The sequence below is a fragment of the Onychostoma macrolepis genome, chromosome 03 (assembly GCF_012432095.1).
Source record: "Onychostoma macrolepis isolate SWU-2019 chromosome 03, ASM1243209v1, whole genome shotgun sequence".
Taxonomy (NCBI): Eukaryota; Metazoa; Chordata; class Actinopteri; order Cypriniformes; family Cyprinidae; genus Onychostoma; species Onychostoma macrolepis.
In genome coordinates, this window is record NC_081157.1 from 26,770,023 (window position 1) to 26,786,560 (window position 16,538).

At 38.9% G+C, this 16,538-nt stretch overlaps 1 protein-coding gene across 2 annotated transcripts in view; it reads right to left on the minus strand.

Annotated features, from left to right (window-relative positions):
* Positions 1–16,538, minus strand: part of aatka (apoptosis-associated tyrosine kinase a) — a 56,413-nt gene that overhangs the window by 27,884 nt on the left and 11,991 nt on the right. For both annotated transcript variants that reach the window (XM_058770257.1, XM_058770256.1), the window contains exon 2: positions 3,109–3,242. In XM_058770257.1, coding sequence (XP_058626240.1) covers positions 3,109–3,242 — 134 coding nt within the window. The remainder of the gene's footprint in view (positions 1–3,108; positions 3,243–16,538) is intronic.

Genomic DNA, 16,538 nt, shown 5'->3' on the forward strand with positions numbered 1-16,538 from the left:
GTAAGTTACTAATTCTAACACTTTCATTTTACAGAGAACAAGGAACATTTTCATTCAGTCTAGCCAGAGTTCAGGCACTCTCAAAAACTCCCATTAAAATCACTGAAGCTGTTTACACTGTGAAATGAATATCTTAACTTACATTCGTACACACATCTGCACTTTGTTGTTTCTGATGAGAGAATTCGCCAGATAATTCAGTCAGCGAGCAAGTGAACAAAACACCGCGTTTCAGCGATGACTCATCTGAACGCCTCTGATTGGCCATTGCATTCATAAGCTCAACAGAATCGTGTGTGATTGGTTATGCAGCACTGTACAAACGCATCTGTCTCAGGCTCAGCACCAGCCAGCGAACGCAGATTTGAATTTAGCAGCTGATGCTGTTAGACTGAATGATCTAATCGCACCGGTGTGATTGTATCAAATATAAAAAATATTATTCAGCTATTTTTTGTCTTTTGGAAGCTGCATTCAAAATCCACTTGACTCAGAAATCTGAGGGGGCACATGCCTCTGCTGTACATTATAATGTTGTGATGCCTAAATTCAATTCTAGCATTTAAAATGAGTGATTGTTGTTTTTACTGTTTTGTTTTTAGGTATTTAAACCAAATGGTTTAGAGTTTTCATTTCTGCCATAGCATCAAAGTAATTATGCGCTAGTTATCATCCAGAATTTTGATATCAGTGCATCTGCAGTATCTACAGTATTTTTTTTAATCAGTACATTTGTGTGTTGCATGACTTATATACTAGATTTATAATTATTTATCTTGCTCATCTTCAGTAAGACTGCCATCTCCACAAAGCATACATGCAATGCTCGAGATTTTGACTTCAGCAAGAAATCTTGGGAGACAAGATCCTGCCAACCTCGTTTTTTACAATCGCTATGACAATTTTTTCAATACTTTTAACAATTTTCCTAAACTCTTAACACAGTTAGCACAACCTCCGTCTGAGTAGGCTATACAATTAACACATTCCTTGTTGCTTTGACACAAAATGCATACAGTTAACACAAATTTTAAATGCTTGAACTTCTTTTACACACAAGCTTAACAAGACCAAAACAATGTAATTTTACTGCCAAATTTTCAAATGCTTTCACTCTGTATGTCAGAACAGATAACATCATGTTCTAAAACTAACTTATAGACTAAAGTCAAAGTGAACAGCTGTTCATATTGTGAATTGAAACAAATATATCCCCTGTATTTTATTCCACTGCTAATGAGAAACAGCTGATTGAAGTCATGCAAATATATAAATTACAGCTGATTCCCATCTAGGAAACACACACAGATGTTGAGGTTCTTTCAGTCACATGACCATATGATATACAGTAAAAGACGTCCTCTTTGGGCTGACCTTATGTGGAAAAGTGCATTCCTGCATAAATGTGAGATTTTAGAAGATCTGCACCAAAGACTGGTGCCAGAGAAAGGGGTCGGGTGGGAGACCACTTGCCAATATATATGATCACATGGAACAATGTGGCATTCCACCATTCCCAGTGCAGTCAGAGCATGGTTTGACACCCATTCGAGAATGATGTCTCCTTTCCTTGCCCCTTACTCCCCTTTCCTCAACCCCATTGAGGAGTTTTTCTGAGCCTGGAGATGGAAGGTTTTTGACCATCGTCCACAGGGTCAAATGTCCCTCCAGGATGCAATGGATGCTGAATGCCAAGAAATCACAGCTGAACAATACCAGGAAGGATAAGGCATACCAAAAGATTCTTCCCAAGAAGCCTTGCCAGAGAAGATATCAGGTGTGATGTGGATGAGAACATGTGGCCAAACGCAGAAGACCGGGCAGATTAGATTAAATTTATTTATTTATATATTCTTCTGTGGCGTTTTTTCTGTTTGTATATTTTGTATTTTCACATAATAAATGACAGCTATATTGCATATTTTTTTCATAGTTTTCTTGCATTCTTGTTTTCTTTCTTGTTTTTCTAATGAACTATTGCAAATAAAGCCTTTACTGCAGCAATCCTGTCTCTGTCTCTTTTTTCCCCCATAAACCGTTCATTCTGTAAAGCTACTCTGAGATGGGTCATTCAATTTTTGTATTGAATTTCTGCAGCAAAATAAACAAAATACATGCATTTACTAAACCCAAAAAGAAAAAGAAACTGTACTGTAAAACACAATCTATGATCAATGCAATATACTCTCTATTGTATAAGGTCAGACCTGACACCTAAAATGATGCAGTTTCTGTAATTCCATTTGATATTAAGTGTTTTTATGATGTTGTGCTATGATTGACTAAATGTTCCTGTTGGAAGAGAACATGTGTTAGTGTTTTGGAATAATAATTTGATTTTGAGACATGTCTGCAGTATTTTGGTAGATGTACAGTAGTTTAGTGTGTTAGTGAATTTGAAAATTAGTGTTGAAGTTTAGTTTGCAATGCGTGATTTTGAGCATGAAATTAACTGTTTTATCAATTGTGTGTTGTAGGTGTGTTGGTGCGTTACGAGTTTAGGAAAATTGTTAGAAGTATTGGAAAAAATGTCATAGAGATCGTAAAAAACTGTAAACAGCTTTGGATCAAGAAATTCTGCCTAAGAAAGAAGCTGACAAGGTTTTGGACAGAGTCTATAAAAAAAACTGTCACTAGTCAGACTAATTATGCAATGATGCTTCAGTCTCATAGATCGTTTCATTTGTCTTCAGGTTATCACGTGTTTGAAGAATACACAGTTCGGTAGTAGATGAAACCAAACATGTGAAAAATAAAATGGAGGCTTTAATCCTTGAAGTAAATAGGAATACAAAGACATTTGTGTTTTGCACAGAAAAAAAGTGCTGAAGATTGACGTTTTCTTTGTAAGGCTGTGTTGGTACATGTGTACATGACTAGAAAGACAAATCAAACCTAACAGGCTGAACGGCATGATGTACTTCTAGAAAAAAACAAGGTGACATCAAACAAAAATGATAATAGGTTGTTGTAAAAAACACTGTGAACTGAGTGACGTGCCTATAAAAAATTAGGATGGGTGCTGGAGAAGACATTAATTTCTCATCTTCCTTTAATTTGAAGGGCCATTTTGATGGATGAAATGACTAATGAGGACTGAGATCTCACCTTGAAGCTGATGTCCCCTTTCTTGCAGCACAGGCAGGCGAGCATGAGGAAGACAAACGTGAAGAGGCCGGAGAAGGAGACAGCAACCACCGCCAGAGAGGACGGCCATGACAGCTCACTCAACGGGGAGCCACCTGGGGTGCACAAACAGACATTTAGTCTCAAAATCTGCTCTCCAAACCTCAGATATAAAGAGTAAAAGACTATGTTTAAAGGTAAAGCTTAAATCACATAAACAGATTCCTAAGCAATCCTTCCATCTGTCATTTATAGGATACATTTTTCCCATTTATGGCTTTAAAGTCTGCATGAAATCAAAATTGTCCCTTTTTACTTTGTTAGTGGACATTACTAGTCTTGAGGTAAAAAATTAATTTGTGCAAGTTAATCCACAGAAAATCTGAAAATTGCCAACTTCATAAATAACAACTTTAAAACACCTGATAAAAATACATGACAACCATTACCGAGAAAATGATCATAATCTCGTTGTCTTTATGAATGAAGAGACTATTGTGAGCTATTAAAAGCTGATAAGAGAATAACACAGGTTTTATCTAAATGTTTCATAACAGCATCAGAAGAAGCATGCGGTTGCTGTCTATAATTTGATTTGGTGGGCATCACATTTGAATAGATGACTTGTTCATAAAGGAACATGATGAAACCAGGGCTAATGGAAGCTAAATCTGCTTTTCTTGTTGTGGTGAATCACTGAGACGCAGTCTGCATGATGATACAGTATAGGGTTAAAAAACCTAGATATGAGATGATGACTCACTTGTTATTCAGAATGAAACGCAAGTTGCACCGTTTTATCAGTTAATGAAGTGAGAGACAGCGATATGGATGTCAAAGCACATTCAGGAAATGTGGTGGTATGCAAAGGAGCTGTATATTAATGAATACTGATGAAAATATAACTAAAGTATATTGAGAAAATATAATGTGATCTTAAAGGGATATTCCATAGAAATGCAAGATTATTTTTACATCCTCCTGTGGCAATCAAAACCTTAGAAAAAAATATATATTTTGCAGAATGCCCATGCTGCTCTTTTTCTCACACTGAAATGGATGGTGATTCACACTGCCAAACTCCAAAAATTACAAAAAAAAGCACCACAAAGGTACCATAAAAGTTAGTCAATACAACTTGTGCCCTAAGTCTTCTAAAGATGTACAATAGAGAGCTGATTTTTGTAGACCAATCCAGAAGTTTGCAACACCCTGATTCCCTTAACAATAGCATTTTCTGTTGGCTTTTAGATTAATGTAGAAAATAAGCTCTGTGACCAACAAACATTTATGATTCTTACATGTTCATAAAAATAATCTTCATACATAAAAACAACTTTTATTCATTTTAAATACTAAACACAATTGTCCAAAGTAAAAATCTAAACAAGCTACACCACGGTTGCATGACTTCAGTGTCACCAACGCGAAGCTTCAGACAAATCTTTTGATCTTTATTTAAACTCTACAAACTGGTAAATTTGAGTTAGAGTAGTTTGACAAGAGCGTGAAATTATAGCATGAATTATGTAGTAAAACATGAAAATATTTGAGCTTGTGTTAATCAAAGTTAAATAATTTCAAGGTTGTAAGACTCCAGCTTTATGTGAGAAAAAAACCCCTGAAAAAAAACACTAAATTTAAATTGAAAAGATCATTCATTAACATAATAATCCAGAGGCATAGGAACGACCTGAAGAGCGGGAAAACACATAAACCTATTAGCTTGGTTCATGAATAAGAATTACACTGACACCCACTAGTCCTACCTGACAGAGCAGAGATTGTTAAAATGGCGCCAGATAATGATTATCACCCAAAAAGTAGGGGGTGAAATTTGAAATGTCCCCTCAATGTAAAATTTAGGCTGTTTAAACATGCCTCCCAGCTGCCCAGTTTGATTGCTTGTATGCAAATGAAGGAGAACCGATGGGACTCGGGCCAAAAGCATTTAGGCCTTTTCACACTCTGTCATTACAAGGACACCGCAGGGGCCGGTGTCACATTTTGGACCAGTGAGATTTAATCTGACTTTCACTGTAATCCTGCTGTCAGCAGGGGACACACAAAGACATACATGCATGTGCTCTCTCTCAGTTGAAAAAGGACATGAACATCCTGATGTGTCCTGAAATGGAGGAAGTGGCTTATTTTGCCGATATGCTGACACATGTCGCTGTGCACGCCATGTTTCTACACATGACGTCCGTTGGGGGTCATGTGGGTTGTAAGGCCAGTGCCTCAAAACAAAAATAGACATGGGATGAAAGGCATGAACACAAATACAAGAAAACACAAATCTGATGGGCTCTGTTTCGAAACCTAGTAGGCTAATGTGCCCTGCTGTATACTACCTCCAATGGCTGTCTTTTAAGGGAGCATCCTGACTTAAATAGATTGACATCCAATACCATTTTAAAGTTTGGGATTTGAAGAGCTTTTAATGTTTTTTGTTCAGACTGCTATGATCACCAAGCAGTGGCGCCTCCAGGATTTTTTTTATAGGGTGGCCGAAAGGGGCCAGTATAAAATGTTAGGTTGGCACAATACAAAAAAAGTGTTGCATGCCTAAATCTAATGGCGGACAATAATTTTTGGTGTTACCATTCATTCTGGGAGCATATAAAGTTCAGTAGGCTATTACTATACAGAGCAAAATATAAAAATTCTGTATAGAGCAAAATAGAAAAAAAGTCGCTCTGCAATTCAACTGCAAGTACCCTCATATTTATTTGGAGTGCAAATTCATTTCAAATGAGAGTAAAAGTAAACAAGAAGCATAGATGTTTAACCCATCACTTCATCAAAACAATTGGTACACTGACTGTTGCAGTAAATTAAGCCCTAAATGTTCTCAGAATTTACAGACCTTTTGCTGAAGAAGGTGGATGTTGACTGCTTTCCTCTTCATTTCGATTATTTATCATAAACCCTACATTTGTGTGGAAATATGCTGTCAGTGCTTAATTTAAATATTTTCTGTTTCTGTTGTCAGACATAAATTAATAAAATACTACTCGTCTGTCTGGGTAACAAAAACTGTTCTACATATATGACTTTAAGAGCCAAAGATAGTGCATTAAATGTTGCCCAAACCTGCAATAATTTACAGATCAACTGATGGAGTAACAGGGCTCTACGCTTACTTTTCTTTTTAGGAGCACGGTCAAAAATTTAGGAGCACCTTCTAATCAATAATTTAAAATTTTGATAAAAAATTAACCTTCCCTTTAAGAGGTGATATTTGACTCCTTAAAGTGATTTACAGGGAATTTTGTTTTTACCTTTATAATGGCGTTTTTCTAACTTTATTAAAAGTATGTCATCTTTTATTTATCAATTCAAAAATGTATAAGCTTTTCAAAATTTCTAATTAAAACAACAGAATAAAAAGTATAATAAGAATAAGTTATCAATCAAATGAAATCAGTATTTAAGGAATAAATTTGTACTACAGAGGTGGCACAGAAGAACACACAAGTGGCTTGTAGGTGTATTTTCAAATGTTTAATGAGGCTGAGAGTGCAATTAAATTCATAAATTCATGTTGAGGTTAATGTTTTAAATATACATTTTTGAATATAAATAAGAGGAAATACACTTTAAAAATTAAACTAAAACTGCCAGCAGGTGGCGGCATGTCACTGATTTTATCACTGAATCATTCACTTATTTGATTCCTTTGAACGGCTGATTCATTCAGGAACGAAGTACATGACTGTCTTTATTGACACTAGATTCGTTTAAAAACGCAGCTCATGCATAAACAAAACACCGCTGTGTTTGAATGGAGATGCGCAGCGGCTCAGCTGTTACTTTGTCAGAAACTATTTTCGTTGACGAAATAGAGCAAAATAAGGCAATACTGTTGTAGTCAGAAAATATAAGTCACTTAAATTAATATTAACTTCTTGTTTAATGAACTGTTGTATTAAATCAATCACATTTGCAAACTCCCTTAATAATCATTAAAAGCTGTCACTCATCTTAGTTTGCGATCTCACAAAACTCTATTATAATCAGCTCCTTACACTGCACAGTGAATCTCTAATTTACAGTCTGTCTTCGCGTTGTTTGTTATAATGAGTGGATACGTCTGTAAGTGATAGGCTACATTACTCAACTCAGCCAAACACGTTGTGACTACATTAGAAACCTTTGAAGCTCCTTCAGCGCAAACTCAAATATGCTGATTGGGTCAGTCGCACGTTTATAATATTTTTTCATAGTCGCACGCAGTAGCCTAGTTTTCAGTCTCAAATGCAACTGAAATGGTCACACTGTAGAGCCCTAAGTAATATTAATCTAATAAAAACTTAAAGTGTTCCACATGTGAGCAACAGCAATAGATCAGTTCTAATTAATGCCTTGGTGACGCCTAATCTATAGCCAAACAGTATTGTATTATGTGAGTTTGACAGAATAAACGAAGTTTTACTTGTAAGTTTCCTCTCCGCGTTGATTGCTTCTCTCGAACTTGAACAGACCATGTGCTGCAGTATGCTTCGATAGTGCGGCTGTGTGAGTCTTGTGAAGTCTCTCGCCAACGCAGGTAAAGAGGGGAGGTTGAGAGCGAATTCTACGGTACACATAATACAAGTTTATTATATTTATTTTTAATGTAGTGTTTCGTCAATGTCCGTGTTAATTTATATTAAAAAAATATTATTCTAAAAAAAATCCACTCTTTCTGTTTGGGGGGGCCAATGGGGTGGCCCGTGTCATTTTAGGGGTGGCCGTGGCGCCCCCTGCCCCCCTTGAGGCGCCACTGTCACCAAGGCAGCAAAATACAGTAATATTGTGGAAAATATTAGTTTAAAATAACCATTTTCTATTTGAATATATTTTAAAATGCAATTTATTTCTGTGATGCAAAGCTGAATTACTCCAGTCTTCAGTGTCACATGATCCTCCAGAAATCATGTTGAAAACACTATTTGCTGCTTAATATTTTTGTGGAAACCATCATACATTTTTTCATAAGTTCAAAAGTGCATCATTTTTTTAAACAGAAATCTTTTGTAACATTATAAATGCCTTTACTGTCACCTTTGATCAACTGAATGGGTCCTTACTGAACAAAAGTTTACATTTTACATTTACATTTATTCATTTAGCAGACGCTTTTATCCAAAGCGACTTACATTGCATTCAAGTTACAGTTTTTACATTTTATCAGCTCTTGCTTTCCCTGGGAATCAAACCCATGATCTTGGCGTTGCTAGCGCCATGCTCTACTATTTGAGCTACAGAAAAGTATTGATTTCTTTCCAAAAAATTACAAAATCTTTCCAACCCCAAACTTTTGAATGGCAATGCAGCTCTGAATCAAACAAACAGCACTCCTCACACGAACCACATAGTTGACTCGACTCACAATTGATTTCAGTAGAGTTTGGTGTTAGCTTGTTGCTAAGCTAATGGCGCAGTAAGCACAAAAATAAACAAAGATTGGGGCAATAGTGAATTTTAATTACTCTGAACAATTTTTTATCATTTATTACTTTTAATTATTAAATGAATTAAACTCAATTTATCTGCTATTTTGATTTTTTTTTTTTTATTTCACTGGACTTACCACAATGCACTATGGATTGACTTCACAAATGGTACATGCAATGCTGTTTTAGAATTTGCCAAAATTAGGTAAAAAATGCATAGCAATGCTGCATTCCAAAACAGTCTTCACATCGGGAGAACAGCTATGACACCTTAATAAAGCTGTCTATGTAGGCATCTCAGTGGGTTTTGGAACAGAGGCAATGTGACCCAAGAGCAGCAGAGCATGTGTGTATACACAACACCACATGCAGAGACACGGTCAGCAACGTGTTGGGTGTACGAAAGCATTTCTCCCACCCACTCCTGCGTCTCCATGGTAACAGGCTGGCTGACCTGTCATGTTGCATTGCACTTCGCGTTTTGTCAAATCTCTCCTCAGCCCCCACCTTTCATAATGATGACACATTTCTGCTGATGCATTAACAGCTGCTCTTTATATTTCCCTCTCCCTATTTCATCAGGTTTCCCTCTCACACCAAAGTACCCTCCCAGTGTCCTAAACACACACAGTTTGGTCCACCTGTGCTCTGTGATACAACATTTCAATGTCGTTTTGAAATAAGAAGGATGCCGCATGTAGACACAGGTGTTCAGAATCGCATACAATCAGACAAAATGCGGTATGCGTAGTATCTGCATTCATATTCGCAGCAACACCAAAACCAGTTGTCTTAATGAATGTTAATTTAAACAATAAACATTAATTGGTATATTAATAAACATAAATATTCTTTGCAGAAAATAAGGTCTGACCAACAAATATTTATGATTCTCACACATTTACTTCATCAAGGCAACCTTCACAAATGAACACAACTTTAATTAATTTTTAAGTCTAATTACAATCGCGAGAAGTACAAAGCTAACATTAATGCAATTAGTGTCATACTTTTTGGACTAATTGCATTCCTTGCTAGTTTGAGGTTTCTTCCTCATTACTTGAGGTTTGAATGGTAAAAGGGGTGTTTGGGAAACCTGTCCAATCATGCATACTATATATTAACCAAAGGTTACATATTAAAGGGATAGTTCACACAACCATGACAATTCTGTCATCAAATACTCACCCTCATGTCATTCTAACCCCTTTGAAACACAAATTAAGATATTTTAATGAAACCCGAGAGATTTCTCTGCCTTCATTGAAACGTCCATTTTACCAAACTGTTGATGCTACAAAAAGTTCAAGTTTAGGCTTTTATTCATATAGAAACATTGATCAATGTGCATCAATCATGGTAAATGGAAGCTTCCATTTACCATATCTGACGAGCTTTTGTATGTTAATTCATCAATGTGAATACAATTAAAATAAACAAACAAATAAATAAACAAATAAAATCTGTTCATAAAGTGTGTTTATAAAGTGATTATTTCCCCCAAGAAGATTTGGTTTAAAAGATTAATATTGGGTAATATCTTTGATTTGTCTGCACTATTGACCTCTACAGTCAAATAATATCGTTTCATGACTAATGAACTTTGCAGCATTGACATTGTGACTGAACTAAACTAAATAAACACTGAACCAAATTGATCTGAATAATGATACTATTGTCTTCTTTCCTTCACAACACGACCACCATTATTTTCCTGTTTACTCCTGTGAATCTGCTTTGAAACAGGCTGTATTATATAAAGCACTATGGAAATACATGTGACGTCTTGACTTGAATTTGACTAAATCACTCACTTCATATGAATGACATTTAGGATGTCTTTATTAACTTTTTGAATCATCTGAAATTTGGTGGAATGGACTTAGTCACCCACATTTCATTAATAATATTGCTAGTTACGTATGTATCTGTGGTTCTGTGAATTCCAGATGACCGCCAGAGGTGGTGCTTAACCCTTTCGCACGTGAGTTTAAAATATTCTAGCTGAGCCCCCAGCGTGAGTTTTTTTAGGCGACCGTTATTTTAGAACTTATAGCCTTATTGTTTCCATGGCGACGCGTCATGCTTGTCATGTGACACACCGCAGCCCTAATAGCGCTGTATGACACATGGATTGCTTTTATTTCCTTTTTCCTTTTTTACATACTCGCTATATTATGAAATATCTGCCATTCCGATTCTGAAATATGTGCAAGTAAATGTATTTGGTTGTTTAAACACTTTTATAATGACCGTGTTAGTTGATCTATACCGGGTGATGAGCGCCGCCATGTTTGTTCGCGCTGAATCCCAGCTGTGGGATTTACAACACGTAAATTCATCCTCTCCTCCCGAAACACTTTAAAGTAAGTCTCCAGTAAACTGGGAGAAGAGCAGAGTAAACTTTAAAGTTATCTACACAATCTGTATATGATATCAATAAAACATGCCGTCAGATTATATTTGTAAGGATCATTATTGCTGCTTCCATAGACATCAGTGCATATTTTACAAACTATAAATGTATGGTTTTGCTAGTACTTATGTGTATTTAAATGTCTGAAATCTAAAATAAGCATTATATGATTGAAAACACTGAATAAGTGATAATATGACAAGAGCTTGCGCGTCTGATCTGGCTCCGCGCCAGAAAGCAGATTCCCTGGTAGAGGCTTTTGAGCTTTCTTATATGCCATAGTGATTACTTCCACCACCCAATTCGACAATCTCTGCTTTAATACAGCAGTGCCCCTCCGAGCAGCGCCATAACACACAAAAAGCTGATCTGTTTTTCTAAGATGAGTGGTAGCAGCCACATAACACCTCAAGGATCGCACAGGACACAAAAGGTGATCCCTTAACTGGTCAGATTGGGATCCAGACTGAAAAGCATCCAAATTGATTGACTGATTTATAAACTGAGGAAGCAGAACTTTGGGGAGAAAAGATGGGTTTGGTCAAACCCAGAATAACCCCAGAATCATCCGGCAGCCAACGCATGCATAACTCACTAACGGACAAGGCATGCAGCTCGCTAACACGCTTTGCCAAAGCGAGGGCCAACAAAAAAACAGCCTTCAAAGACGTCCATCTAAGGTCAGCTGCCTGTAAAGGCACAAGCACAAGTGGTAAATCCCACCCTGGAAAATGAGGTTTGTGAGCTGGTCTCAATCGTCTCGCACCCTTTAGAAAACTACAAATAAGAGCATGGGAACCAAGAGATGACCCATTAACTGGTACATGATATGCAGAAATTGTTGCAACATATACCTTCAATGTGGAGGCTGATTTACCAGACTCCAAAAGCTGTTGTAAAAAGCTTAACACTTTCGGAATGTCACAGCACACAGGGTCCAATCCCTGACTCTTACACCACAAAGAGAAAAAACTCCAACGTGCTGCATAGTGCTGACGTGTGGACACTGCTCTAGCACTAGCTATGGTATGAACAACTGCAGGCTCACAATCAGTTAAAAGTGGGTTGGACCCAGCGGCCAAACCCAAAGTTGCAGACGAGCTGGGTCCGGGGTGCCAGACTGTCCATCTGTGACAACAGATCCTTCCGAGGCGGAAGTTGCCACGGCTTGCCCTCCAAAAGCTTCAAAAGCATGGGAAACCAAGGCCTGACTGGCCATCAAGGTGCAACAAGTAAGACTCTGTAATTGCGCTGGGCTATCCTGTGCAAAGTTTCCCACAACAGTGGAAGAGGAGGGAACGCATAAAGAAGGCAGTCTGGCCATTCGTGCGAGAGAGCGCCCTGCCCCAACGGACTGGATGTCTCGGTTCTCACAAACCGCAAATGAGTGGTTGCCTCTGTCACAAAGAGGTCTATTTCTGCTCTCCCGAACTGTTGCCATATCCTCTGCACCACATCCAGGTGAAGCTTCCACTCCCCCGGGTGCAGAAGTTTCCTGGACAAAGCGTCTGCTACTTGGTTGCTTGACCCCGAGAGGTGAACTGCCCTTAGCGATGCTAGATGAGGAAGAGACCACGTGAGGATCTTGCGAGTGAGATGCAGAGACCTGAGTGACCTTGTGCCACCTTGATGATTCAGATGAAACACCATTGAGGTGTTGTCTGATCGGATGAACACTTGGCGACCTGCCAGAACTGGTTGAAAACACTGCAGGGCAAGGAAGACTGCACGTAGCTCCAGGAGATTGATGTGATCCCTGGATCGAACTGTAGACCATTGGCCACAGACACCCCTGTGATTTCAAGTCACTCCCCAGGTGAGGAGAGAAGCATCGGTCGTGACCACCTCTCGGCGAAAGGGAATGACCCCTAGCGGTACTCCCGACATCAAAAACACCCAGTGAGTCTCAACGCCTGAATACAGCGATGTGAGACAACTATCAACCGATGACGATGTCTGGCAGGGTTCAACCGCAAACTGTTGTTCCACCACTGAAGCGGCCTGAGGTGGAGCAAGCCCAGTGGTATCACAGAAGTGGCCACCGTCAACATCCCTAGAAGTTGTAGCAACACAGTGTATTGCAAACTCACTCCCAGCCGGAAATGAGCAATGAGCTGAAGAATGTTGTCCACTCGGGCTTGTGATAGGGTGGCAGACATTGCACGAGAGTCCAGAAGCATTCCAATGTAAGTGACTGTTTGCTTTGGAACCAGGCAACTCTTTGCCTTGTTTACAGAAAGACCCAGCTTCTGCACGTGCTCCAAGAGCAGACTGGTGTCGTGGACAGCTTGCTGTCTTGAGGGGGCACACAGCATCCAGTCGTCCAAGTAGGGCAGTATTCGTATCCCTCTGGACCATAGAGGATATAATGCTGCAGTCATGCACCTTGTGAACACACGAGGGGCCAGAGACAAGCCGAAAGGGAGAACTTTGAACTGGTAAGCTTGGTTCTTGAAACTGAAACAAAGAAACTTTCGGTGATGGAGAACAATCGAAATGTGAAAATAAGCATCTTTCAAATTGATGCTCGTAAACCAGTCTCCCTTCATGACAGCACGAAGAACGTCGGCTGCATGTAACATCCGAAAAGGCAGAGTTTTCAGAAAAATGTTCAAATGCCTTAAGTCTAGAATTGGACGAAAACCGCCGTCCTTTTTGGGAACCAGGAAGTAAGCTGAATAAAACCCATCCCTTTGAACAAGGGGGTGAACTCTTTCTATCACTCCCTTCTCCAACAGAGAACAAATTTCCTGAGAGAGAGCATTGAACAAACTGCATCCCTTATTACTGTGGGAATAATCCTTGAGAACTTTGGTGGCCGGCGTCGAAACTGCAGAGCATAACCCTTGCTCAAAGTAGTTCAACCCAAGGATCTACTGTTGTCTGCCTCCAGTACTGCAGGTGTACACTTGAAAAACAATCGACTATCACCGGCCCAACCAGATCATGCCTTGTGTGTGCAGCCATGCTGACGTGGGCCCCCTGGCACGACACGAGGTCTCTGTGGACCTGGAGACTGTGGCGTAGAGCGCTGACGAAATCGTTGCTCTGGCATTGCCAAGAGATGACAAACCTGAGTGGGCGGCACCTTGAAAACAGGACCTCGGTGAGTCTGGGTCAACTGACGCGTTGTCTCCAAAGAGGTGTCCAGGAACGATTGGAAGATCTCTTAAAGTTTTCTTGCAATCCTCAGGCAGCTTAGCCTGTGAAATCCACACCTGGCGACGGGCTGCCAGAAGTGTTGCCGAAAGGTTACCCAGTTCACATGTAACATGGCTCTTGGTGAAAAGAGTAGTTTGGAAGAATTGAGAAACTGAGGGGTCAACATTCGCCAATTCAAGTGTACTGGTAGTAGCGAGAAGCAACTGACATATTGGATAGAACCGAGAAGCATAAGTGTTGCCGAATATAACAGGGCAAATCCAAGATCCTTAGAAGCGCGCTGTTACATCTTGAGAGGACGATAATTCGCTGCTCCGGTAAGCTGCACTTGACAGAGCGAGATCACTGAAGAACGACCTATCTAAGCCAAGTGAGAAAGCGAAAGAGGCCGAATACTGAGCCACAACGGCTCATGTCTTCGAGGCTCCACCTATGTCACCATGTGACCATTTTGGTATATTATCTTGACCTGTCTAGCTGGCATAGCAATAATCCACTAGTGCTTAAGCACCGCCTCTAGCGGTCAGGAGGAATGAAACAGAACTTCATTGTGTTTTCGAAAATAAACCAAACGACGTTTGGAACGGCATGAGGGTGATAAGCATATGTATTCACATTAACGCTAGTGGAATGCAAATTATTTCACCTTTAAAGACGAGCAGACAACAGCTGATAAAGTTGGAGTTGTGGCGTGTATAGAGAAAAATAATGAGCTGATAGTTGAGGGTGAGTGAATAGATGGAAGGAAGGAGGGGGCAGCAGTCACTGGGGAGATGAGACATCCTGTTCACTGCATCATAAAGCAGTGTGACTCACTCCTCTCACATAGGATTTCATTAGACAGGGTTCCCTCCAAACCTAATTCTCTTACTAGTTTATCCTCTTTAGTGGGTCTTGCCACTGAACCCAAAAAACACTTCTTTAGTTTTGCTGCTGTTTTCATTCAGGTTTCCAAAAAAAAAAAAAAAAGACTTCACAAAAAGTAAGGGGAAATGAACTGGAAATAGTATATTTTAAACCAGCATTTTTACACACATTTTATTGTACAGTAACTGTGTAACCTGGCAGTGTTTCCCTTCCACTAATATTTGATGATCATACCCATTCTAAGATATCTTGCTCCCACATTAAAAACACAGGAACATCACCATAAATGATTGATACGTACCCAAAATTGTGAAGACTTGCACTACTAACCAGGGTTGGTCTTGCAGCTTTGAACTAGAAACTTGGATGTCAGCAGGTTCAGGTTCAGCTACCTGGTGTTATTTAGCTTTAGACCAACATAATATTAGCAACCAAATACTTATAATATATAGACTTATGTCTGTCAGCTGCCATCTATAAAGGAGGTTTTTGTGCATTAAGTTCTCTGGATAGTAATGGACCAAGACATATTCTTCACAAGTACTAGTAAAAGATTCTGCCTACGCAGGCTTGATATGTCTGTTTTCTGTCACTTCAGCTACTGTCATGGTTTGAAGGGAAAAATATTATGAAGCAAATGAAATATTGCATCCTTATTAATATTGACCTCTATTGCCGACATAAACAACAAACTGGAATTCATTAATTTCCAATAGAAAGTAGTACGGGAGCTATTTGGAGGTCCAACAATATTCATATGCAGAATTTCCAGATCTGTTTTGAGCTTCAGGTGCGTTGAATTATGTGAACGTTTTTGCTGCTAGGCCGTATGAGACCAAAAGACTATTCTAATGAAATCCATGCGCTCAAGGTAAGAATTAGCAATATTTTTATTCATACCAATAAATAAAATGCTATTCTTTAAATACTATTTCTGTAAAATGGGTGGTCATAAATAATTATGTCCAAAATAACTATTTTACTCAAAATCTCAGTCTTTTTATTTAAAAATTCCATGTTTAATTCAATGATACTTGCGATTTCTTTCTAACTATTTGTGAAATTTACTAGCAATTTTTTTCAGGATGTCAATCTGAATTTGTGGGAGTAAATACTGAAGCTATAAAATGTAGCTGTCACTCCTGTAAACAAACGAACCTTTAAGAGTCACAAGTGTATTTAACTGCAGTGAGTACGTGACTTACAGCACTTGATTTTATGAGCGCCCATATCCAGTTTATTACAAAGCTGTTCAAAGATGCACACTTGAGATGGATACTCCTCTGCTATTGAAAAGTGGCAACAAGAGAAAACGGGGGAAATAACAGATAGATATTGAGAGAAGAAGCTCTAAATCTTCAGCTGTCCTGACAAACCCATGCCAGGGCCTCTATAGTAAGCTCAAGACTTCACAAGAGAGGTTCATGACTAGACACATTGCGGTGACAAAGCCTTTGTGGTACCACTGCTGTATTCTGATGAAAGACAATGCAAGAGGTGCTGCTAATAACACACAGTGACTGCAG